The 24,914-nt window shown below is 48.2% G+C and overlaps 1 protein-coding gene across 5 annotated transcripts in view; it reads left to right on the top strand.

The window, feature by feature from the left end:
- The window catches only part of LOC147432085 (putative ion channel POLLUX-like 2), a 173,557-nt gene that overhangs the window by 128,875 nt on the left and 19,768 nt on the right, over positions 1-24,914 (top strand). For all 5 annotated transcript variants that reach the window (XM_086492093.1, XM_086492090.1, XM_086492091.1 and 2 more), the window contains 3 exons: positions 22,078-22,225; positions 22,358-22,434; positions 22,521-22,601. In XM_086492093.1, coding sequence (XP_086348219.1) covers positions 22,078-22,225; positions 22,358-22,434; positions 22,521-22,601 — 306 coding nt within the window. The remainder of the gene's footprint in view (positions 1-22,077; positions 22,226-22,357; positions 22,435-22,520; positions 22,602-24,914) is intronic.

Raw genomic sequence — 24,914 nt, 5'->3', positions numbered from 1 at the left:
TTAGTTGCTGCTGTGAATGTCTTCACATAGTTGGTGCAGAATCCCAGGTTTATGGATTATCTGCAAGCACCATTAAAGTCACAGCAGGCAAGGGAATGCCCTCAGCGTACAGAGCCCGTTGAGGCTCAAGCCCAGGTCCCCCATGCGACTGAGCAGGATAGGGAGCATTCACATGTTGCGGAGTCACGTCCGCCTGCTAGACAGGTCCCTCCTGTCCACGAATAGGTGGCGAGGATCCCTACTCCACAGGTTTTGCCGGTTCATCCCGCCACCTTTCAGGGTCAAAATGTTGCATTGAATGGACAGTGAATCAGTCTCCAGGCAATGCGTCAGGTTTTCCTACCACCCACGGTACATCCTGGGTATTTCGGGGGTGGATCCGTGTTCCAAAGTATGGTTGGTTATGCGCCTGGAAACCAGCAGTACGTACTTGGAACAGTGTTTGGGGGTATGCATGGCATGACGCCAAACCCCATGTATGGTAACATTGGCATGCAGCAAGGCTTTCAGGGCAATCAGGGCCAGTTTGGGGTGCCACAAGTCAATTTTGGCATGGCTGGTTTTTCTGGACAGTAGCCAGATATGGCACCTTTGATGCATAATCTCAATGACCAAGGGCCACAGATGGTCCCTACTACAGTGCCCATGCTGCAGACACTTCCCTATGACAATTTGAGGCCAATAGAGAAGCCAAAACCATACAAAGAAGGAGGTGCAGCTGTGAAGTTCAACACCTTTAATGGCTTCGAGGATAAAGCAAAGGCTCTTACTTTCTTCCAGCAGTTTGATATAGCTTATGTAGGAGGGAATTTTACGGAGGCCTCTAAAGTAAGGAAAGCTGCCACTTTCTTAAAGGACAATGCGCTCACATGGTGGATGACATTGTTAATGCAAGGACTGACGCCCGCCACTTGGGTTTACTTCAAGCAAATGTTTGCATCTGCTTGGCTGTCAGATGAATTTGAAGCCGATGTCATGACAGATTGGCACCAGCTTACTTCGGCTACATACAAGAGCTTGCTGGAGTACAATAGGAGGTTTTGTAAAGCATTACTCTCAGTGACCTCCTACATATTTTTGCCATTGACAGAGCAGATAGAGAAGTACTGTTGTGGGCTGCCTAAAGGGCTTCGCGATTACTGTACCAAGAACAGAGTGGCTACCCTCACTCAGCTTATGGAAGTTGCTAACACTGGTCTTGCTTTGTTGAAAGGAGAAGACGGTGGGTTTCCAAGCAACGAGAAAGGAGGGCAGAAAAAGAAAAATGCAGCAAAGCAGCCCTTTACGAGAGCGGCTCCCGAAGCGTCCCAGGGGCCAGCTAGGTTCAATAAAGGCAAAGGTTCAGCCGAGACTTCTAGAGCACAGGCAAGGAAGCAGAAAAGCAAGCCTTTTATGCGTAAGACGCCCGAGGAAAAGAAGGTCTTGATGGCTGAAAGCAAGTGCTTTATATGAAAGCAGACTGGTCATTTTGCAGCCAACTGTCCACAAAAGAAAAGGCCAGCTGATTCAGATGACAAAGAGGATAAGAAAGGAAAGAAGCCTATGCCCTCGGCAGGTTTAGTGCCAGACATGTTGGGCGACAGGCCTAGTACAGATGCCAGTGAGTTATGCAGAGCGTGGGGTAAAGTTAGAGACCAGATGGCATTTATCTTCTTTGATCCAGGTGTCAAAGCGAACTTTATCACGCTAGAATTAGCTATGAAGCTGGGCATCAGAGCTGAAGAGATGGCTATACCACAGAGGTAGGATTGGCATGTCCTGACCACTCAGAGTGTGTTACTCCCATCATTGGAAAGCTGCATCTGCATATTCAGTCGTATCTGGACACAAAAGAGTTCTACATCATGCCGCTGGAAGGCTGTGATGTCTTGTTGGGGATCCCGTGGATGTTCGGAGAGCATGGAGTCTTGGATGCCTACAACAAAAAGATCACTGTACAGCATAGGGGCAAAACTCACATCTTGGATGTAAAGCTAAGAGGAGAGTGAGTCTCTATTGTATCTGTTTCTGCTATCACTTCTGTAATAAAGAATCATCTTTCTGCGTACTTGGTTTTTGCACGTGATGTTTCAGACAATTGCCAGTCAAATTATATGTGTTAGATAAAGACAGGTTAGCATTTTTGCAAAAGTTTAATGGTTGTTTTGCTGATTCATTACCATCTCAACTACCGCCGGAGAGGCCCGAGGATCATGCGATTGATTTGGTGCCACGTTGTAGCCCACCAAATAGGCCATCTTATAGGGTTAGTGAGGCGCAACGGAAAGAGATTATGAGCCAAGTGGAGGACCTCTTAGAGAAAGGGCTGATTCAGCCTAGGCTCGTCACCCTACTGCTCTCCAAAACAGGATGGCTCGTGGTGCATGTGTATTGACTACCGTGCGTTAAATAAGAATACCATCAAAAATAGGTTTCCTATTCCAAGGATTGGTGGTATTCTTGACCTCCTAGAGGGTGCGGCGATTTTCAGCACGATCGACCTTAAAAGTGGGTACCATTAGATTCGAATTAGGCCTGAGGATGTGCACAAGACTGCGTTTTTAGAACGACATTTGGTCTCTACGAGTTCTTAGTGATGCCATTTGTTCTTACAAATGCTCCTCCTACGTTCAATAGGATGATGGATAGGATCTTCCGTCCATATCAGAACTTTGTTGGCACATTCTTTGATGACATGATAGTCTACTCGAAGAATGAAGAGGAGCATAGGCATCACTTAACCATTGTGTTCGAAGAGTTGCGCAAGAACAGATTGCTCATCAATGGCAAGAAAAGCGAGTTCTTCTTGGAAGAGATCCACTTCCTCGGACAAATTGTGTCAAAGGATGGTGTCCGAATGGATCCTGCGAAGGTGGAAGCAATCAAGACATAGCCAGCTTTAAGGACTGTGCACGATGTCCGTAGCTTCCTAGGGCTACGTTCTTACTACAGAAGATTCATTCGCAACTTTGCAGAGATTGCTTCACCTTTACATGCTTTGCAAAAGAAAGAGGTCACTTTCAGATGGACCCAAAAAGAGATTTCAGCATTTAATCTCTTAAAGGAAAAGATGATTGCAGATCTAGTCATTGTTTTGTCAGATCTTAGGAAGTCATTTGTGGTTCAGTGCGACGCTTGTGGCAGTAGCATTGGTGCATGCAGTGCTACTAATGCAAGATGGCAGGGTAGTAGCCTATGAGAGCAGAATCTTGCAAGGGCCAAAGACGAATGCAGGTCTATGAAAAAGAGTTACTGGCTGTGATTCATGCGCTCTTAAGTTGGAAACACTATCTGCTAGGTACTGATTTTGTTGTCCAAACGGATCATCAGACTTTGCGATACTCTCTGACACAGTCAAAGCTATCGGAAAAGCATATGCGATGGGCAAAAATTATCTCCATGTTTCACTTCCAAATTGTGCATGTGGAAGGCAAAAAGAATGTTGTGGCTGATGCGTTAATAAGAAAGCCACAAATTTCAGTTGTGTCAATTCCTTATCATCATCAGCTTGATGACATGAAGGAACAGTATGCGAGTGACAAAGATTTTGCAAGGATCTTCGAACAGTATAGGAAGGACAACGCCATGAGCACTACCTCCTCAGAGATGGTTTTATGATGATGCATGGCAGACTCTGTGTCACTAGGCCATTGCGACATAAGGTCATGGTAGAGAGTCATGTCCCACCGTATGCAGGGCATCGTGGTATAGATGCTACAGTAAAAGCGTTTGAGACATTCTTTTATTGGCCTACCTTGAGGAGAGATGTGGATGCCTTTGTGCGAGCATGCGTGATTTGCAAAAAGGTCAAGTTTGACACGCAAAAGGCACCTGGGCGGTTACAGCCATTGCCGACCCCAGATAAACCATGGGAAAGTATGGCTATGGATTTTATCTTTGATCTTCCCAGAACACAGACAGGAAATGATGGAATATCGACCATTATTTGCAGATTCAGCAAGCAAGCTCACTTCATTCCTGTGAGGAAGAAGATAAAACCAGATCAGATGGCACGTCTCTTTATGTACAATATCTTTAAGTACCATGGTATGCCACAATCGATTGTCAGTGACCGTGACCCACGGATGACAAGTCTATTCTGGAGAGGCATATTTGAGAATATGGGCACTACGCTTAAGTTCTCATCGTCCTTTCATCCACAAACAGATGGGCAGTTAGAAGAGGCAAATTCTACTGTCTTGGATCTGCTTAAGTGCTATGTGTCAGAGAAAGGAGATTGTATCGCCCTGAGGCTCGCTGCTGCTGCACGCTCCCCCCCCCCCTGTTGTGCCATCATTGCCCCTCACCCCCCCCCCCCCCCCCCCCCCCTCTCTCTCGCCCTCGCACTGCTTCCAGCCCCCACGCTGCCCCCTCGCCCTCGCGCTGCCTCCCTTGCCTCTCGCTCCCCCCCTCGCCCTCGCGTTGCCTCCCTCGCCCAGCCCAGCCCGCCACCCTTGCCCTTTGCTGCCCGCCGCCCTCGCCCCTTGCTACCCCCAAGCCCGTCCGCTGTCCCCCCCTTCCCTGGCCGCTTCTCCCCTCCCCCCCCCCCCCGCAGCCTCTTGAACTCTCGCTTGCCGCTTTATCCGTCCCCCCATCCCCCCCCCCCCCCCCCCCCCTGTCCTCATCATTCCCGAAGGTCTTCTGCACTTGGCTCACTCGATTGCAGAATTTTTTCACCGTCCGCTTGTTCGACTTAGCAGTAGACACAGATGGAGGCTCCAGCTCCGCCACAGAGGGACTCGCCTGAGCCCCCTCGCCCAACCCCGCTGAGCCCACCATTCGACTTGCTCTTTCGCCGACAGAGCGAGCGAGCCTTGCCGCAGAGGTAGAGCGCTTGCAGGAGACTTCTATCATCTGCAAGGTTCTTGGCACCCGTCCTACCAGAGGAGAGCTGCGAGACCTTCTCCAGGCCCGCCTTCTCGCAGAGGTGGGCAAGATCTTGGATGTCCAGATTCTCGGACAGGGGTACTACCAGATCGAGTTCGAGACTTCCGAGATGGCCTCCAAGGTTATAGCTATGAGTCCACTGGCCATCCGAGCATCACGCGCCCACTTTCGACAGTGGCGACATGGTTTTGACCCGACTTCGGATGTGCTAGTAGAGGAGGCAGACATCCCCATCTCAGTCTGCTTTTCGGGTTTACGGAGGGAGTACCTTCCACTTCTCTCCAGGATTGGCTCCGTCATCGACACTCTCTTGGAGACACCTCGTACGGCAGCATTAGTAGCTGCCAAGGCGGCTGGCATCCCTTCAGTTCGAGTTTTTGTCAGAGATACCTACACGCTCCCGAAGGTCATCCTTCTGCCTCGGGTGAGTGGGGGTTGGTTTAGACAGAGTGTGGAGTACTCGGGTCTCCCAAACCAGTGCTTCATTTGCAGACAGATGGGCCACCTAGCGAAGGCCTGTCCATGGAGGAGGCCACGACCTGCACCTCAGCCTCAGCCCTAGCGTGCCAAGGCTGGGCCGCAGCCACAGCCAGCGGCACAGCGCACAGAGTCAGAGCCACCCTCCGAGCCTGGGGCTCCAGCGGAGGAGGGGTGGTAGCAGGCCCGTGGCCGTCGACGCCAGGGGCCACAGCGACAGTCTGGCACTCAGAGTGGCCCTCACGTGCCTACTCAATAGCAGCGTGGGAACCGCTTTGGTCCTCTTGAGTAGGAGGAGCCCTCTACGCCAGCCTCCACCTCCGCTTCACCCTCGCCAACCGCCCCACCTTTAGATTTCTCCTCCTCCTCCTCATCCCCTCCCCCGTCCTCTGCTCCCGCCCACTCCCCACCTCGCCCCCCTGTCTCTGTCGCCCCACCCCGCTTCTCTTCTCCTCCGCCCTCCCCGGCTCCTTCTCTCCCTCCTCCTGCTTCAGTATCACAGTCGACTCAGGAGACTGGCCCCTCGCCGCCGGCTAGGAGATCTCTTGGCAGCGGCTTTGCCACGAGTCGCCTAGCGAGAGAGGGTCAGCCCTTCTTGCCCCCCCTCTGCAGATTGAGACATCCTCCGTTGCAGCTATCCCTCGTGGTCTGACGAGCATTGACCTCCGACACCGCCGGGATTTCTTCGATTACGGGTTCACTCGCTTTCTCGGCGATTCCGCAGCAGACCACGAGGCAGCCTGCTTCAGGGTCCACACTTTGTTCCTCGCCGCTAGGGGGACAGCGGCCTTGGACTCAGCAGTTGGTTTCTCCTTCCCCCTCTGTGGTAGGACCGAGACAGAGTGGTCCCTCGACCTAGTGGTTGGATGGTTGCATACACAGGTTCTCGAGTTCTCTCACCACATGGGAGAACTTGGAGTTACAGATTTGCTGCAGACTTTGTGGCCATTGACCAAGTTTGCGGTGACACCCCGACTGAGCAGGATGTAGGCACATTGTGGTGTACTTTTTTGCTGATACGCAGTGTTTACCTTGCTATGTATACATTCATGAGGACTCCTGGACAGAGGAGGTTGCTTTACGCACGGCTCGCTCTGCTTGGGCTTGGGCCAGACACTCACTGCAGTCTCGCCTATCTAGAGGACGCTCGGATGCAGATTACTCCCCATCCAAGCCAGCCTCGAAGATAGCCCGTCTTGTTGCTGCGGCAGCATGTGTTCTCTCTCGCTCCCCATGAGGATCGTCTCGTGGAACGTGCACGGACTAGGTGGGTCCCAGTTTGAGCGACAGCGGGGCTGATTGCGTCAGGGGCTTCAGCGTTACCTTGTGCGAGGAGAGATTGATCTCCTTATGCTTCAAGAGCACCATTTGTCTGAGAGCCGCATTCGGCGATGTGGTCAGATTTTGCGTGGACGTTAAGATACCTTTTGGTCAGCTGCTTTTGGATCTGGAGGCATCCAGGGTGGGGTATGTATGACTATTGAGGACTCATTGCAGCAGGCCATTGTGGGCAGAGGGATTATTGTGGCAGGCAGGGCTCAGTGGATTACTATGCAGGTTCAGGGTGGCGTTGTGGGCTTCCTGAACATCTATGCGCCCAATGTGGCGAGTGCTCGTGCAGAGTTTTGGTCACAGATTGTTGAGTCTTTGCCACAGGTTGACCATTTGTGTGTAGGAGGGGACTTCAACATGTTGGAGGACCCTTCTGACAGGATTGGAGGCAGGATCGGAGGCAGCCATGCTACTGTGCATGGAGACATTGTGTATGACTTTGAGGGTCTCGGATACATGGCAGCATTCTGGCTTTGTGAGGCCTCTAGAGAGTCTTGCCTTCTCTAGATCGGACCGCAGAGTGGGAGGAGTGAATCTATCGCGGATAGATCGCTTCTACACTAGTGACCACTTCAGTGACTTAGGGGGATCAGTGGGCATCCTGGCAGGGACATCCTTCTCAGACCATGCACCAGTGATCCTCACAGTGGCAGACCGGCAAAGGAGTGGGAGCACGATGCTTCGCATCCCAGAGCGGGTCTTGTTGGACTCAGCACTCAGAGAGAGGGTAGAGGCTCTCTGGACAGAGGGCATGCACAACCAGGCTCTTCTTGCAGAGAGAGTGGCCTTAGGCCTAACTCAGCTCAGCCACTTTTTTCTCCAGGAGTCTCTGGCTTGACGGGCTGCAGCGAGAGAGGAGGAGCAGCGTCTCAGACGAGGCATTGCTTCACTACAGAGGATGCAGGAGCAGCATCCAGACAGTCCACGGTTGGAGGAGCAGTTACAGCAGGCTCGACAGGAGCTTGCTTGCACAGAGGAGAGGCGCCATGAGTTTGCCTTTCACCGACAGGCATCTCAGTGGACTCAGGTGGGTGACAGAGTGATAGGTGCTTTTTTTGAGACAGTGGGACCTCGGCACTCGCATGCCAAGGTCAATCAGTTGAGGAGACCCGATGGGTCAGTTGTTTGTGAGCCTGAGGATATGCGTGCAGTTGCTACTGACTTTTACCGTGAGTTACTGTCGGCTGAGCCCCAGTCAGAGAGACAGAATGCATGCAGGGAGCAGGTTTGGGCACAGATGCCTTGTCTACTGACTGAGGAGATGCGCCAGAAGCTAGAGATACCTCTTCAGCTTGAGGAGTTGCACACGGCTCTTAGGGCCCTCCCTCGTTGTAGCTGTCCAGGTGAGGATGGGCTGACTCCCAGCTTCTTCTTGGAGTACTGGGACCTGCTTGGCCCGGATCTTTGTAGTGCCTTTCAGTACATTCTGCACACAGGAGTGATGCCGGATAGCATGAGTGAGGGCCTGGTTTACCTCATTCTAAAGGGGGGTGGCTCCTTGGATGAGATTCGACAGTGGCGCCCCATCACCATCCTCAACTCAGCCTACAAAATTGTTACCAAGGCTCTGAGTTTGAGGATTCAGCCACTTTTGGAGAGCCTTATACATGGGACTTAGACAGGTTTTGTCAAGGAACGCAGTATCCTTGACAACATCTTCACTTTCTCGGAGGCTTCTGCCCTGGCATGACTTCGTGGGGAGGACCTTGTGATTCTTCTTCTCGATTTTGAGAAGGCATATGGCAGAGTTGACTGGGACTTTCTAGAGGGCACGTTACGCAGGATGGGCTTCTCAGATGCTTGGATCAGGGGGGTGTCAGCTTTGTATAGACAGGCTCACAGTCAGGTGCTTTTGGCAGGAGGTAGAGGTGAGCGATTCATGCTCACACGATCGGTCAGTCAGGGTTGTCCTCTTGCCCCCTTTCTCTTTCTGTTCTATGCGGAGGCGATGAGCAGATTTTTGGTGTCACAGCAGGTTGGTCTGAGGGGCTTAGCACTCCCTATACGAGGAGATGAGCTTTTGGACGCTGAGTTTGCCGACGACTCAGCCTTGTACTTAGAGGGCTAGGAGGCCAATTTACACAGATGTGAGCAGGCTTTGGAGACCTTCTGCTGTGCATCGGGTGCATTGATCAACTGGAGAAAGACAGTGGCTTTCTCGGTTGGCAGTGCTCCTGTGCCAGATTGGATGCCAGGAGAGGGTTTCAGGTGGATTCGTCCAGGGACTGCAGTTCGGTACTTGGGTTGTCAGGTTGGTTTGGACTTGTCTCCCGAGCAGCAGATTGCTCCTCTTCTCCTGTCCATCAGGAGAAAGCTGTTACATTGGAGCTCAGCACGACTTTCGCTGGCTGGTAGAGTAGTAGTTGCCAACCAGGTGTTGTTTGCGACTATCTGGTGCATCACTTCTTGCTAGATCTTCTCGAGTTCTTGTATCAGCCAGGTAGAGAGGCTGATCAGGAACTTCCTTTGGTCAGGTCGCGACACTCAGATTGCCAGAGCCAAGGTGGCTTGGTCGGTCATCACACTTGTTCTCAGGGAGGGCTTGGGATCATTGATCCAGCACAGCAGAGCAGAGCCCTTCTTGGGATGTTCGTCGTCAGAGGAATTCTTCCAGGCGAGGAGCCCTGGAAGGAGTTCTTGCTGCAGAGGCTTCGTGCCAGGGTGCCTCAGTCAGGAGACCCTTGGCAACCTTCGACCAGATGGATCTTTACAGAGTTGCGCCGAGTTGGTTTGAGCAGGAGATTGGAGGACCGATTCGCTGTGAGTTTGCTTCGTTCTTGGGAGCTCTTATGGCGTGGCCTAGAGCAGAGACAGCCGACGTGCACGGAGGAGCGCCTACGGCAGCCCCTCGTCTGGAACCCCATGGTTAGCACTCAGAGAGGCCACCTGGTTGGGAGTCGGCCTCATGTTTCTTGGGGTCCCATGGCAGCAGGTCCAACGCGCTCTGTAAGTGACTGGCTAGAGTTCACAGGTTTGTCAGAGGAGGTGCAGGCTGTCCAGCTACAGGGCATGAGAGGGATGCAGAGCATGTGTAAGGACATCTCAGAGTCACTTCCAGCTGAGTGGCTCACGCCTCTCGAGCCAGTAGCACCCCGGTGGATGGGAGCCTTCACACGATTGGAGGTTCTCATTTCAATCAGGGCTTGCTCGAGACTGTCCCAGCCCTTGTCTTCGAGCTTCAGGGTGGGGGACGTTTACAGCGAATTGCAGTAGAGGCCCCGTAGGTAGCAGGGTGCTGTTTCCAGAGGATCCGAGTTGTGGGCATCTGTGGGAGGACTTGCGTCATAGACCGTGACCCAGCAACTCTTGAGACAGGACACTGGAGGCTATGGGCTTTGGAGTGCTTTCCACTGGCACGAGTACAGTGGGATCCTGGTGAGTGGCTATGGAGGGACCCCTTCTCTTCTGTAGACCGCCCATGAGTGCCCTTCTTTCAGTACACTGTTCGGCTTGGACGTCATATACTTGCATCACAGAGAGAGGCCCGCCCCGCTGCAGCACGTCATTGGCAGGAGGAGGGCCTCACAGTCGAGTTCTTGGCAGCTTTTTGGCAGAGGTTGTGGGACTCCAGACAGCCGAGACGCGTCACTTTGTTCCAGTGGTTGGTCGCACACAGAGCCACAGCAGTAGGGAGCTGGCTTGTGCATAGTGGTCTCTCGGCCGCATGTGCAGCCTGTGACCAGTTGGTGGAGAGTCAGCGTCACTGTCTTTGGGACTGTCCCTCGGCCCAGCAGGTGTGGCTACGAGTTCTTCGGCTGATGCCTGCCCTCTCCACGGCTCGACAGTACACTTGGGGGGCAGCGGCTTGGTCCACCCTCACGGGCCCGGCACTTCAGTCTAGGCTATCTTCCACCAGCATGATGATAGTGATTCAGGGGGGGCGACCTACACTCTAGCCTGCTATAGATCTTACTCCACAGGAGTGGTGCAGTGAGAGAGAGGAGTGTTGGGAGCTCATCGGCGGCCTAGCTCTCTGGTTCATCTGGCGGGCTCGCTGTTTCCGCATCTTTGAGGCTCGCCTTGTGCCACCAGCAGAGACTGTTCGTGACTTTTGGCTAGAGTTGATCCATACTCTCAGAGGACAGCTTGAGGGACTACAGGGCAGCTCCGACCGGATGCGGGAGCACCGCGAGGCTTTCCTTCGACTCTGGTGCCCTGGGCCTTTCTTCACCACTGTCCAGGGGGTGCTCAGATGGCACTACTGTCCACCTGTGTGGCTCTTCCCTCCCCCCATCTCTTGATTTAGCCTCATTGTATATATGTTGTTTTTTCATTGGGAGAGTCTCCCCATCATGGTTGTTGTGGCCCTCTCCTGCAGAGGTGGATGTAGCCCTATGGGCAGTTTTCATTAACTAATAGAAGGATCTTTTTCTCGAAAAAAAAAAAAAGTGCTATTGTCAGAGCACAAGGCGAAGTGGGAGCAGTACTTGCCGTTGGTTGAGTATGCGTACAATAATACAGTGCATTCTTCAACAGGCAAAGCACCTTTTGAAATTGTCGAAGGTCATGTGAAAGTTCCTCCCATTTTGCATACCAAGGAAAAGATCTTTCAGGCAGATCAATATGTACAGAATATGGATGAAATGTACCAGAAGATAAAGCATGCCCTTGAAAGGACACAGGCAAAGCAAAAGAAAGTTACTGATCTCTACCGTCGTGAATTGGTGTTTTCACTTGGTGATTGGATACTGCTGCGGTTTGAAAAGGCACGGTTAAAGAAGCGAAAAGGTAAAGAAAGTCTCTTTACAAAGCTTAGTATGCGCTATTATGGTCCTTTTCAAGTAACAAAGAAGATCAGTGACGTCAGTTATAGGCTGAAATTGCCTGAGAACTGGAAGATTCACAATGCTTTTCACGTGAGTCTTCTCAGACCATTTATTGGTGATGTACCAGAGGATATGCCAGTTAAAGAGCAGCCAGAAGTTGAAGAGCTTGATGAAATTTTGGTCCCAGAAGAGATCATGGCACACAAGGAAAGAAAAGTCAAAGGCAAGGTTACAAGGCGATATTTGGTGAAGTTCAAGAATTATCCACCTATGGATGCAAAGTGGATGGCAGAGAGTGAACTGTTAGAGTCACCAAATGTGCATCTCTACCTTGAAGCCTTTGGTTTACCACTTACGTTTTCTCCAACTCAAGTAGAGCTAAGGTCAAAAGGAAAGAGACTTGCGCTAGAGGGGGGTGATTTAGGAGCTAGCACTTCTTATGTATCTATGGATTTAGTGCAATAGCAGTGTACCCTGCTTGGCAATTGCCCTTGGGGAATAAAAGTTGTCCAAAAGTCTGTTTAGTGCTATAAAGGTAAGTATGTCTTGGCAGTTGTCAAGAGTACAGCAATTGCTTCTAATGAGTATATGTTGACGCATTTTTAAATTGTTGGTTTATTATGCTTGAAAGGATTCGAAGTGTACTAAAAGTTATGGACTCTATTAAAGCCAGTGGCATAGTGTGAAAGCTATCCACTATGTCAATGGAATAGTCTCACAGGTAGACCATACATGAGTTAACAAGTGTTGAATACACAAGAGTGTTAACTATGAGCATGTATGTCTCGTACCATGGTAACCAGGTGTGTACACATGAAAATATTGACAGCCGTGATACAGTGTCCACGAAGTGCTATACACACTCATGGATTGATATTCATGCAAACGAGGACGTTCGCGATTTCAAGAGGGGGGTATGTCACAAGTCTGTGGCAACTTTACTTGTTGATTTCTTTTTGGGGAATTTTATTTGACTTGTTTTAAAGCACCCCTCTGGAAATGCCAATGCCCGAGGTGCATGGTGTGAGGCGGACATTGAGAGTTTAGGCGAGACGGCCAGTGAGCACTGAAGTTGGTCAAATGGACTAAGGTTAGCCAGGATGGGGCTACGAGTGTAAATCACCTGATAGTTGGCCAACATTGCATTTTTCGATGTGGTTCCAGTGGTGACTGATGGTTAGATGACCAGTGTGTGCCATGGAAGCATCTCCTAAAATTTAGAGAACTGCTATTTTTGGACCAGAAAAAGTGTTCGCGTCATTAGCTGTGGAATGTCAAGGGGAACATTTTATTACTTTGCAACGGAGTCAACTGGGCAACCGGTCGGGAGATTTTTAGGCGGCAACCCCGAAACGGGAAATGGCTTGAAAACGCGCCAAGTGGCACATTTCTGTGCACTTTCCTCATGCAAGAAGTGGCGCTGAATTTATACTTGGGAGGCTCATTTACAAGCTCTCTATCACAGGTTAAGAGCTATGGAGTGCTTCCTTTCCCTCTTATGTACAATACGGTGCCAGGAGTGATGCCCTGCACGCTATGCACTGCTCTCTCTCTCTCCCCTATGAGCAGTTATGTTATGCCCCTCAAGTGTGCTTCTCATTTGACCAATGTACAGTTGTGTGGGTTCATGCGCGATTGTCGAGGCAAGAGCCTCTTGCACAGGTATTGGATTAGCTAGTGGCTAATCCCCCACAGGTACAGGTGAATTCGGAGAGGTTTCACGTGCGAAATCTCGTCCGATTCAAAGGGCAAGTAGCCCTACAGGTGCGGGAGCTCGAGGACTTGCTACGAATGTCACCGGCACGCGAAACGGAGCCCGAAACAGGGAATTACAGCCTGCTGTGTATTTTTGCAGGTTTAGGGTTTCGGCCCTAAACGGTCCCTAATACCCCCAGGAGGTTCGAGGACGCGAAGGGGCAGCTATAGAGGTGATTTGGCGCGTTTTCGGGGCAAAAAACAGAGAATTCAGCGTGCTGCAGATTCTCGCCAGGTTTTGCAAAGTGTCTATGCGTCGGGAAAGTCATCTATTGCGTGGGGATACTGACTGTGAAGTGACCTAGTACAGTTATGTTGCTGAAATCGGGCCAGAATAGATAGAATTCAGCCCAGATTGTGCAGGGCAGCTTGTAGGAAATCACAGCTTTTATTCCCTCTGTTAAAGAATAAAGAAATACGGGAAGGGGTGCCAACCTTTGGGGCCTACAGGTGTCGCTGTCTGCTTGGGAGCATTCTAGCTTCCTGGCCGTGCTTTTGTTTTGAAGTGTAATTCCATTCCCAGTTACATGTTTCTTTTAAGTCATTGCTTTGTGTCGTATAGTCAAGTGTTAAAGAATCGGGTGAAAGCTAACGTCTACCGCCCTATGGGCCGGTTTCACCATACCTCCTTCAAGCCAAATTGGTTGCATGGGGGAGCCAGGAGTATGTATCCACATGGCGTCGTTTCCCCAATCATGAAATGCCTTAGTATGCCGCAACCATGGTCTACCAATAAGCAAAGGAAATCCTCCCTCCACCTGAGGAAGACTGACCACCACAAAATCCAAGCTAAATGTGAAGTCTTGTACCATCAGAGGCACCTTCTCTACTATGCCCACAGTGTAGACTGTCTTGTGGTCCGCCAATGTAACAGTGAATGGAGCAGGGCGGGTAGGCTACAGACCTAAGGCCAACATAGTAAATTATGGCATCAGATTGATCCGAGATCCACCATCCACTGTGACGCCTGAGAATTGATGCCCAAGAATAGACACAGTGAGACGAGGACTTTTGTAGTTGGTGAGGGGAGCAGCTGGATAAGAAATCATGTAGGACTCCAAGGGTTGCACAGGTAGGTGCCCGCCACTAGGCCTTGCACTAGGATACAGAGACTGGATGATGGAAAGGGTGTCACTTCTAAAATTTGCATAAAAAAGAAGCATGTCGTACAGTGACACTTGCTGAAAGGTGTTTTTCAAGATAGACTCTGCTGTAGGCTTCTATCTTTTTTTTAGATCTTGCTCTGGTATCTTAAGGTTGTGTAAGTCCTCTATTGCTTCCATGAAAGCACCATCAATATCTGATAGAAGAGAGGTAGGTTGGCTCTCGACACTACCTGCTGGTTTGTCAGCTACTAAGGGAGTTTGACTCATTTGTGTGACTGGAGATGAAAAAATTGGACCGCCAAGGAGGCTAAGGCCAAGAGCAGCTCTCTGTGCCCGTTTGAGCACACCAGCCAGCTCTTCCACCTGCTTCAACCCATCGCGAGAGGCAACTACAAGAGTGGAAGGCGGGGCCTGTGGAATGGTGCTTACTGTGATGAGGTGAACCTTTGGGAATGTAAACTCCTGTTGGTTCTGGCTTGTGCTTGCAGATGTGGATGCACGTTGTTTTGTGCAGTCCTTACTATAGTGATCCTTAGCTTCAGGGCAGTGTCGGCAAGGAGGGGACCCTTCTGGCAACGGACATTTGCTCTGATAATGTCCATACTCCCCGCCTATTGGAGGAGCGAGGTGGTCTCGGCCCTTGGTGCATGGGGCCGGATGCTAAAGTGTAGAAGCTTTGGGGAACTGAAGGAGTACTAGCATGATAAAAGCTGGGGGATGCAAAGTTGTTGTGCATACCTTGCATAGTTTGCATAGGAGGTGTTGTCAGCAGAGGTGGCATCGGGTTTTGATGGCCATAGGGTGAAATCATGCTAGATGAAGGTGCTATCCCTTGTTGGAGAGAAGGACCTAGACTTTGTTGTATTTGCCGCAATCCCTTGATATAGTAGCAATCCTTGTCTTCATGCCCCGACTTTTCGTAGAAGTGGCAATAAGCCCGAAAGGGACAATCCTATGGAGGATGTCCTGGAGAGCGACATGAGCTGCACCATACCATAGCCTTAGTCTCCTGCTGAGACTTAAGCTCTTCTAGCTCTCTCTTGATTTGATCCAAAGCCTCAAGATACGCTGGTTTCTCCTGTCGAAGAGAGATTGATTTCTCCTCTTGAAGAGCGCATTGTAGTTTTAGGGCTTCAAGTTCTCTACGTAAAGAAGTCACTGGATCAGTAGGACTTTCCGAAAACACAGAGGGGGTCTCTACATGAGGGGAGTTGTTGAATAGCTTCCTAGCCCCCTCTATCCTAGTAGCAGCAGCGATGAACTCCTCGAGAGTGGCGTCGGGTCGGACACTCTCTCGGAGTTTTTGCTGAGAAGTTTTGGGAAGCACCTTCTCCACCCACTTCTTAACCATAAATTCACCGGGTTGCTGGGGAAGCTTGGCAACTAGAGACTTGGTTTTAGTCATAAGTTCTGCAAAAGTCTCCTCTAGCTGGAGCACCATGTTGGCCAACTCATCCAAAACCTTCTCTTGGTAGTCACCTTGCCTGAATGCTGCACAGAACTGTTGTCTTAAAGCTGCCCAAGTTGCAAAATGGTTCTCTGCAAACTGACTGTATTATTTGTCTGCTAATCCATCCAAGGTAGATGGAAAGAGTACCAAATAAGCATCTTCTCTATTAAGACCACGACCCCTATAGAGAGATACAAACCTTCTTGCATGGTCGTCTGCATCTTCTGAAGAGAGTCCCTTGAAGGTAGGAAACTTGATGTTTACCTTGGCCAAAACACTGGCCAACGCCTCCATGGCCACTTGCTCAGGAGCCCGTTGCACAATAGCCTGCTGTAACAAAATAGGAGAGGGCTTTACTGGGAAAGGTGACCTGGAAGATGTGAAACCGGATGGGGGAATGGGTGATGTCGTATGTGGAGGTATGGGTGATGAGGTTGATGGACTTCTACTAGGTACCAAGGGTCGTCTTCTGTTGTAGTACTATGGAGGACTCAATAGTGCGCTTTGACGCTCGAATGACCGCCTTGTATGTGTCATGCAGCGACCACAAATCCAACCAAAGCTCAACCAAACACAGCTTAGGGCAAGAAGACCCTTAATTGCTTTAACTGGCTAAAGACAAGTCTAGACTCTACTAGACAAGGCAAGTGACTAGACCCAGGCTGGACCAGGGACGAGGAGGACTAGACCAGGGTCGAGGAAGGACTATTCTAGGAACGAGGGCTGGTTGGACCAAGCCGAGAAAGGACTAGGGCGAGAGAGGACTAGACCAGTTGGACCAGGGCGAGAGGAGACCAGACCAGCAGACCACACAGTGCAAGGCAAGGTAGGCGAAGCTAGGTAAAACCAACTAGCTTCACTGTTTGTATTTTCAACAGGGAGTGAGACTTCAGGTGAGGTCCCACCGTGATTGTCAAAATGAGAGCACGTGTAGCGCAGATAGTGTGTCGTGCTCTCTACAGTGGGTGCTCCTCAGTGCAATGTGTGTGACAATCTCACTCAAAACAGACTGAAAACAAAGAAACAATAGACAACAAACTGAGCTCACAGAGACACAACAGCAGCAGACCACAACATATGACTCGACTATCTCAAAGAACGGATACAGACTCTAGTGTGGCAGTGCACTCAGCTCCAGCCTAGGACTCACAGGTACAATGGGGTGTCGAGGCTCAGATGTGCAGGGATGGTGAAGACGTGTTGTGTGTATAGACTCGCTACTCCTAACGACGACGCTGGACCATAGAGCTAGAATATCATCCGATGACCCAACAGCTGCTACTCATATGTACAACCATATAGAGCCACCAACGGCTCATAAATGTCAGCCATCTATTCGAGTGAATACATTCGAAAAATCTAGATCTGTGGCGTACTGATCCACCATGTCCTTGAAGCTTCTATGATGAATCGCGGAAATAGCTAAGACTAACGGCTTCCGGGACAAAGCATCTGCCACCAAGTTCTTTTGTCTTTGAACATGGACAATCTGGAGGTGAAACTGTGACAAGATGTTAGGCCACCGCATCTGCTTTGCCGAATGTTGCTTCTGTGACAAGAAGTAGCGTAAACTCTGATGATCAGTGAATATCGTAAAATCGGCTCCAAGTAGGTAATGTCGCCACTGAGCAAGAGCATGGATAACCGCCAAAAGCTCTTTCTAATAAATCTCTGCTGTCAATTCCGGCCTTGAAAACAATCGGCTCTCATAGGCAATGACATGGCCTTCTTGCATTAAGATCGCAGCCAAACTACAACCACAAGCATCACAATATAGTTTGAATGACTTTTTCAAATCCGGCAAAGTCAATACTGGTCCCGTAGTCAATTTCTCTTTCAATGTTTAAAAGGCAGTCACCTCTGTGGGTCCCCCCACGAGAAAGGGATTCCTTTCTGTGTCAGAATGTGCAAAGGGGGAAGCGATCTCTGCAAACTTTCGAATGAGCCACCGGTAGTAAGAACGCAAGCCCGAGAAGCTTCTAACTTCATGAACATTCTTCAAGTCAGGCCATTTGCGGACAGTGTCATTTTTGGCCAGATCTATCTGTACTTTTTTTGTTGAGATGATGTGTCCCAAGAAATGTATCTCAAGCAAGAAAAACTCGCTCTTTTTCAAATGTATAAGCAATTTATGCTTCCTCAGTGTCTGGAAAACCCACAAATGATCGGTAATCTCTGAAAATCCAAGAAATCGTCTTGAAAGCTGTCTTGTAGACGTCTCCAAGAGCAATACAGATCTGATAATAAACACTTCTTTATATTAATTCGGCAAGTAGAATTCTGAAGTCTGTTGAGTATATTATCGATCCTCGTAATGTGGAAATCTGTTCTGGTTCATTGTTTATTTATCTTGGCCTCGGCTAACGCTGTAGGGTGGCCGGTTCGGTGGTGTACTACCACGAATCAATCATGTGATCTTCACGATGTAAAGGAGGTAACTCGCTTATACGCCTTTAGAGAAACAGTCAGCTTCTATTGCAAAAGAATCTTGTCATTTCTTTTCGAGGTCAAACATATTTGACCTTCAATTATCATTCAGTCTTTTCAAGAAAAATCGAGTAAAGAAACTGAATTTCATCAAGTACAATCTCTCTTGCCCTGCGTTTGCCAAAAGTCGCTTTCGTACCCCCATAGTCAACCACAGCGTTGTTCTTGTGGTACCAAGGGATTCCTAGGAGGACTTCACAACCTCCCAAGGGCATTGCGTAAAAGTCCTCATGCCCTAAAGACCCTTGACAATGCAAACAAAGTTTGTTAATGATCGGTGTAATGGCAACATCCCGTTCGGGTGCCACTAGAACTGCCTCCGCCTGTGGCCTCAGCCTGTCGGGCGTAATTCCAAGTCGAGCCGCCAATTCAAGAAGTTGGCCTTGGCTCCTCCATCAAAGAAAATAAGGGCTTCCTAATCTTTCACTTTTCCCCAAGAGCGGCAAAGTTTTGTACTTTCGTTCATCGGATTCGGGTCGGGCCCCACGCAATGTGGTACCAGTTCTGCTTTCATCTTTCCTTTTCTTCCGCACTCGGCTGCTGTTTTGTAACTCTCAAATTTATCTTCTGGTGGTCTTTTGGTTCATCTTCTTTTCAAGAGTTCTTGTCCATCTCTTTCTATGGGTACAGGTTCTGTTTTTCTCCACTCATCTGTCCTTTCGGCTTTCTTCCCTACCTGAGAGGAGAAGTAATGGCTACATGCCATCTCTCAAAATCTTATCAATCAGGTAATTCTTCAGGTGTCTCGCCAATTTCGGGGCTCTAGAGTACTTAATCAATCTATTCACACATGTGCCAATCTGCAGTTGACGTTTGTACTCCGTTCTGGCAAACTTGTTCGTTGAAAAAAAAAACATTTTCCTAAATCTTCATTCTTTTCTTCAGTTCCCGTGCTGGATTTTCAACTTTTCTTTGCCTTCCCAGTGAGAGGTGTCATCTGTGTCAGATACTTCACGAGAACCCATGTGTAATCTTGGATTCTTTATGGCTTTATGCCCTGTAAGAGAGAGGGATGAAGACGGGAGTGCGCCCGATGCGCGATGTATGAAGGGTGGGAGTTGCTAATAAGTCTGGGGTTGGGACACAAAGATTCTTTCACAAAAGTCTACGTGTGCTGCAAATGGGATCGGATTCTCCGTAGAAGAAGAATCTTTCTGTGCTCTGATACCTCTGTAACAGACTTGGACACCCCAAGTCAAGATTCTACTGCGACACAACAGAGATTCACTTCAAAACAATTCACAAAGATGACACGGCCCGGTGTAGTTCCATGCCCAAAGGTATTGGCCCCAAAGACTGGCGCCCCTTACGGCATTTCTTTTTTTATTAATCTGTGTTCAAAGTACAAGAGAGTCAGCGGGTGCTCACTCTCAGACTCTACGTCCAGATGCTCTGAGAAGTGAGGCCCAACCAACTCATTTATTAGTACAAGGGATGCCCAAAAGCAGAGCCCCAAAATCATTAACTTAATATCTTCTCTCTCAAAAGCATTAAGCCCCAAAAGCTTTATTGTTAAAAATAATAATCCCCATAAAGAAACTGGCTCCAAAAACTGCCGCTAGCGCAGTTTACGAAAATCCGTACAATTCTACTACGTCAGCAGCGTGATTTGCGGCATCCGTACAGCTGCCATGTGTCAGTCTATCAGCGCAAATTGCGGCACATTTTCCGAGGGTCAGCCTGTCGGCGCATCACTAGGATCCTGCAAGCTGCCACGTCATCAGTTTGTGACAAGATGGGAGTACCCACAGAGCTGATTTGGGGGATTATGGCATTATACAGGTCAGGAGTGGAGCATGTACGGACTCTAGAGGGATTATCTACATTAGTTCACTCCACTATCGGGGTGAAGCAGGGCTGCTCGCTCTCTCCAACTCTATTTGATATGTATGTGGATGAGGTTTTTGACTATATTGAGAGAGAGGGTGATAGAGGTGCACAGTTGGCAGGGATATGGATTCCACTGTTGTTATATGCTGATGATATTGTGTTGATCTCCGACTCTCTGGAAGGGATGCAACGTCACTTGGATGCTTTGCATAGGTTTGCTCACGACAGTGGTCTATCTGTCAACCTTGGTAAAACCAAGGTTATGGTGTTTAACACCACCCCACAATGGACGAGGAGATCAGCACCCCACATTCACATACGGCCATGAGATAGTGGAGTATATGGATGCTTACACCTACCTTGTGGTTTTTAGTGGACCAGCATTTTCATTGAGGAGAGCAGCAGACACTAGACTGATTAGAGCACATGCAGCATTGGGTGGATTGGAGAGATGTGTTCACAAATTCAGTTTCAGGAGCCTCGGACGAAGATCTGGCTTTTTGACACTTTGGTGGCTTCCGCATTGCTCTCTAGAGTTCAAATATGGGGGCCTTCATTGGACCATCAGGAGAGGTCGGGTCGCACTGATGGATGAGGAGACATGGAGAAGCCTCTAGTCTCTATGATCTCGCGGCTTATTAGAGCCAAGGCTTGAGTACCACATGACATTATTCAAGAAGAGCTAGCTGTCCCCCCCACCAGTGGTTGAGGCGCTTACAAGATCAAGTCTCTTTTTTACACTACTTGTGGGACCTCTCCAGAGACAGATATACTTGCCTAGCACTTGAGTCCTCTTAACAGTTAGCTTTGCAGGGGGACACAGCATGCTGGTATCGGAGATGACATCATGGTTTCAGGTACATGGGTTCAGCATGGACAGATTGCCCCCCTTCCAGTACTCATTGGATGCACCCTCTCTAACTCTTACACAGTAGAGATCACTAGGCTCATCCGGTAGGGATGAGCCTTTTAAGGACGTTTAATATTCATTCATTTCATTTCATTTCTCTCTCTACATTTCAAAATGCATAAATAAAGGTCTAAGTCAATAGAGACATTCTCATACACACAGAGAAGCTTCCTCTTCACATGTCAAACAAAGGAATAGCAGAAGATGCACTTCAAGGAGACGAAGACATGAGGATGAGATGAAGGGAGGACCTTCTTTCCTTCACGACACAAAAATGAGGACACACAGGTTGGTGCCTATGCCATATTGAACTTGGGAGCGATCTTTCAAAGGAGCTTTGCAAGCGATATTTTTTAGTGAGCTTTTTTGGTTGGGAGCAAGATTTCTGAGTGAACTTTTTTGGTTGGAAGCGAGCTTTTTGAGTGAGCATTTTAGGGAAGAACCAGCCACATGGCACGAGAAACTCAAAAGATCACTCCACAGCTCACTCGCAAAGCTCGCTCCAAACTCTTCATGCTTTCAAATGCTTGTAAACTCTTCTTTCTTGGTCCAAAAGATATCTACAAATGATTAATGAGTATCTAGAAATATCAATTAAAGGCATGTTGAATTTTTTTGTGAAAACCCTACTTTGTTGCTTAAAACCCTAATTTTTGGAGGTGATCAAAATTCGTTCTTGTCAATGTGTAGGGCCAATCAAGAGGATCAACTTTGAGTTTGTGAACCCATATGGCCAAATTCCGAACGTCAAAGAGATTTTTCTTGTTCTTTGAAACATAGAAAAGAATCAAAAAGCTTTGTTTTTGTGCTTTTCAGAGCAACAATGACCCTATCTAGCCATGGAATTGATTTCGTAATGATTTTCAATTGGTGCTTTTGTGTTTGAATTTTGATATCAGTTTACTGTGCCGTTTATGGCCAGCCAGTATACTTTAATTATCTTCTCTTTATGTGCTGTACACAAACACATTAATTGTCTAAATAGTTGTCACATTTAGTCTGGTGATTTTTGCCCTTTTGGAGACATTCAATATACATTTCTTAGTCTCCTCTCCTTTCCGCTTTCTTATCTTATTGCATTGTTTTTAATTGTGACAGGTTTACAATGTGAGCACTGCAGAGCTGCTTAAGTCCTCTACTGGCTTGAAAATAAATACATTGCAAAATCTCTCATCCAAGATTCTAGTTCAGTGCTCTCGGCAGCCAGGACTCATCGATGTGTACCAAGAGCTTCTTGATCATGATAGTAAAGTTTCTCTCTTCACTCTAAAACAAATGAATACAGATGGCCAACCAAGTAGGAAGTTCACACAAATTTTTCTCACCCTGACAGATCCTTTCTTGTCTATTTATTGAATTATGCTGCCCACAATTACAGAACAGGTATTAAACGTGAGAAGCTTTCCAACCCTTGCTGGGATAACTTATCAACAGTTACGAAGGGGGCTTTCGCAGGTGAACTTTGGTATGCCAGTATCATGCCATTAAGGCATAAAAAATTTCATTGAATAACAAGACTCAAATTAGATTGCTCTTTTCAGGCTATTGTTTGTGGCCTTGTCCGGGAAGGAAAAGTTGATTTTCATCCACCAGACCATTTATTGCTTAAAGAATATGATAAGGTATTTCCACTCTAGAATTCTGTTGAATAATAAAGCCATGTATTAAAAAAAATTACGTTAGCAAGTTGTGTAGTTTTTATGATTTTACAGTAGATATATGAGAGGTCATATTCTGCTGCAATGCCAAGTTATTAGACCTAGCATCATTTTCTACAATTTCAAAGATGACCAGAAACCTTCTCCCAGTAGTAACTCCTAGAAATTTACTTTCTGATAGGGGTTGATCTATAAATGGAAATCTCAATATTTTCAGTATCAGTATTGGTGAAAACAGTATTGCTCCATGTTTGCACACCTGGAAGACTTATACTAGGATTTTTGATGATGTGGAGGCAGATGCCATTCTATTTATGTATTTGATGAAGCACTTGCTGATGGAGTTTGTGTGTCCCTGTGGGGAGTCATAGAGAGGATTCATGTTTCTGCTTGCGTAGATCGAATTCTCTGGGTTGATTTGCTAAGCGATTTTGTAGTTGGGTCTTTTGTAGTGTCAATACACACATACAAAGATGCAACTCTTGGTTGATGTAAGGTAGCCTTTAATTCCACGTTAAAGATAAAAGTAATTTGACAGTGTTTGTGGTATCCACAAATGAGGGTATGGAAGCTTGTAGCTGGCAGAGGAATAGGGTGCATTGTAGCAACGGAAAAATGTGACTCACCCTGCTATTCATGAGATTTTGTTAAAAGTATGTATGAGTATGGAAGGGGAGGCGGCTAGCTGAGGTGTTAGGGGTCTGAGTAGTATTGTTTTGGCCTGAACTATCAAACCCTAATCACTTTTTCCAGCATACAATGAGAGGAGGTAGACGATTGCTCTATGAAGAGCAGACCATATACACGCGAGACCCTCTCACTGGTGAGGGGAAAGCATTTCAGAAGAGTCCTTACAGGTTTGTTTATTGGGTTAATCTTATCATGTTTCAGGTGAAGTGGATATGCACAAGAGCCAGCTAGCTCTTTTTTTCGATTGGAAAGGGGGAAAGGTGGTTTGGTCTTGGTGGGGGGGGGTGGGGCACCACCGAGAGATCTGTAACTCAAGAACTAGTATATGACAGGTGGGGCCAGAAAACCCTGCAGAGAGAGTTTCCTTAAATTTTCATGTCAGCACCCTCGAAAATACCGTTAATTCCACAGCAGTTCCTGTACAATGCACGATAGGTGTTTGTCTCTAAATTGTGCTCCGCAGCTAACCTCAGTCAAATTGACCGGTTGGGTTTTCTTTTTTGGAATCTCTGATGAGAATCACAGGGAAAATATAAAGCAAGCTCACAAGATAAAGAGAACTTGAAAAGATCTAATTTAAGCAAGTTTGAGGGATTTAAGAAGAAAGACTATGCTTCCTATTGAACATGTGCTAGCAAGAAAAAATAGCAGGAACCTTAGTCTGTATGCTTTAAAACACTAAATCTTTTATAGATCTTCCTCTAAGATGAAAACATTGTCCTCAAATTTTGGGTTAGTAAGCAAAATCCCAATTGATTACAAACAAGACAATGTATATATGTTTTGCTCACAGTCAAAATGCATTTTGTTTATGTAGTAATTACAAGACTCCTCAGTAAAGCTGTGGCATAGAAAAAAGGGATCTCTTAAATCCATGATCGATTTTGCAACATCCATTGCAGGATTCCTGGGGATCATTATAATTGGTCTCAAGAAATTTCAGAGATATCATATTGGCATTAAGGGTTTATTCTAAATGATTACAGCCAAAAATTCATCAATCTAAGAAAACTTTTGGATCAAGCACATCAAATCTTTATCAATCCCTAAAAATCTTGAGACCATTTCATGATCGTCATATCTATACTATAGATTAAGCAGAGAAACATTCAGGGGCCACGTGGAAGAAAATGCTGCCTCCGGCCTCGGGTGTGCTCTGAGCTCTCCCCAGCACGAGCGCCACTGTCAGCTCCCTATACAGGGAGGCGCTAGCGCCAGCCCTCTCTCTCTCTCTCTCTCTCTCTCTCCCCCCCCCACACCCCCCCCCAACAGTGCTGCTCCTGCTGCTGCTCCACTGCCCCTCTCGCGCGTGATCCCTGCACCCCTCCCCCCGCTCTCCCGCTGCCCCTGCACCTGCCCCGCTCGCGCGTTGACCCTCCTCCTGCCCCTGCTCGCGCGCTGTCCCTGCACCCCCGCCCCGCCTGTAGCCTGTAGCTTCAGAGGTCGACCCACACACCGTTACACACACACCCAATCAAGCATTCCGAAGAGACCTGCAGGAAATTGAAAACAAATAGAGAGCGCAATATTCGGAATTTTACAGGGAATTACAGGAAACTCAAAAACTGCAGACCTCGTTTCTGGCGG

The sequence above is a fragment of the Adiantum capillus-veneris genome, chromosome 20, assembly GCF_014529385.1.
Source record: "Adiantum capillus-veneris isolate H3 chromosome 20, ASM1452938v2, whole genome shotgun sequence".
NCBI classification, from domain to species: domain Eukaryota; kingdom Viridiplantae; phylum Streptophyta; class Polypodiopsida; order Polypodiales; family Pteridaceae; genus Adiantum; species Adiantum capillus-veneris.
Note: the sequence above shows the minus strand (reverse complement) of the source record. Positions and strands in the feature narration are given on the sequence as shown.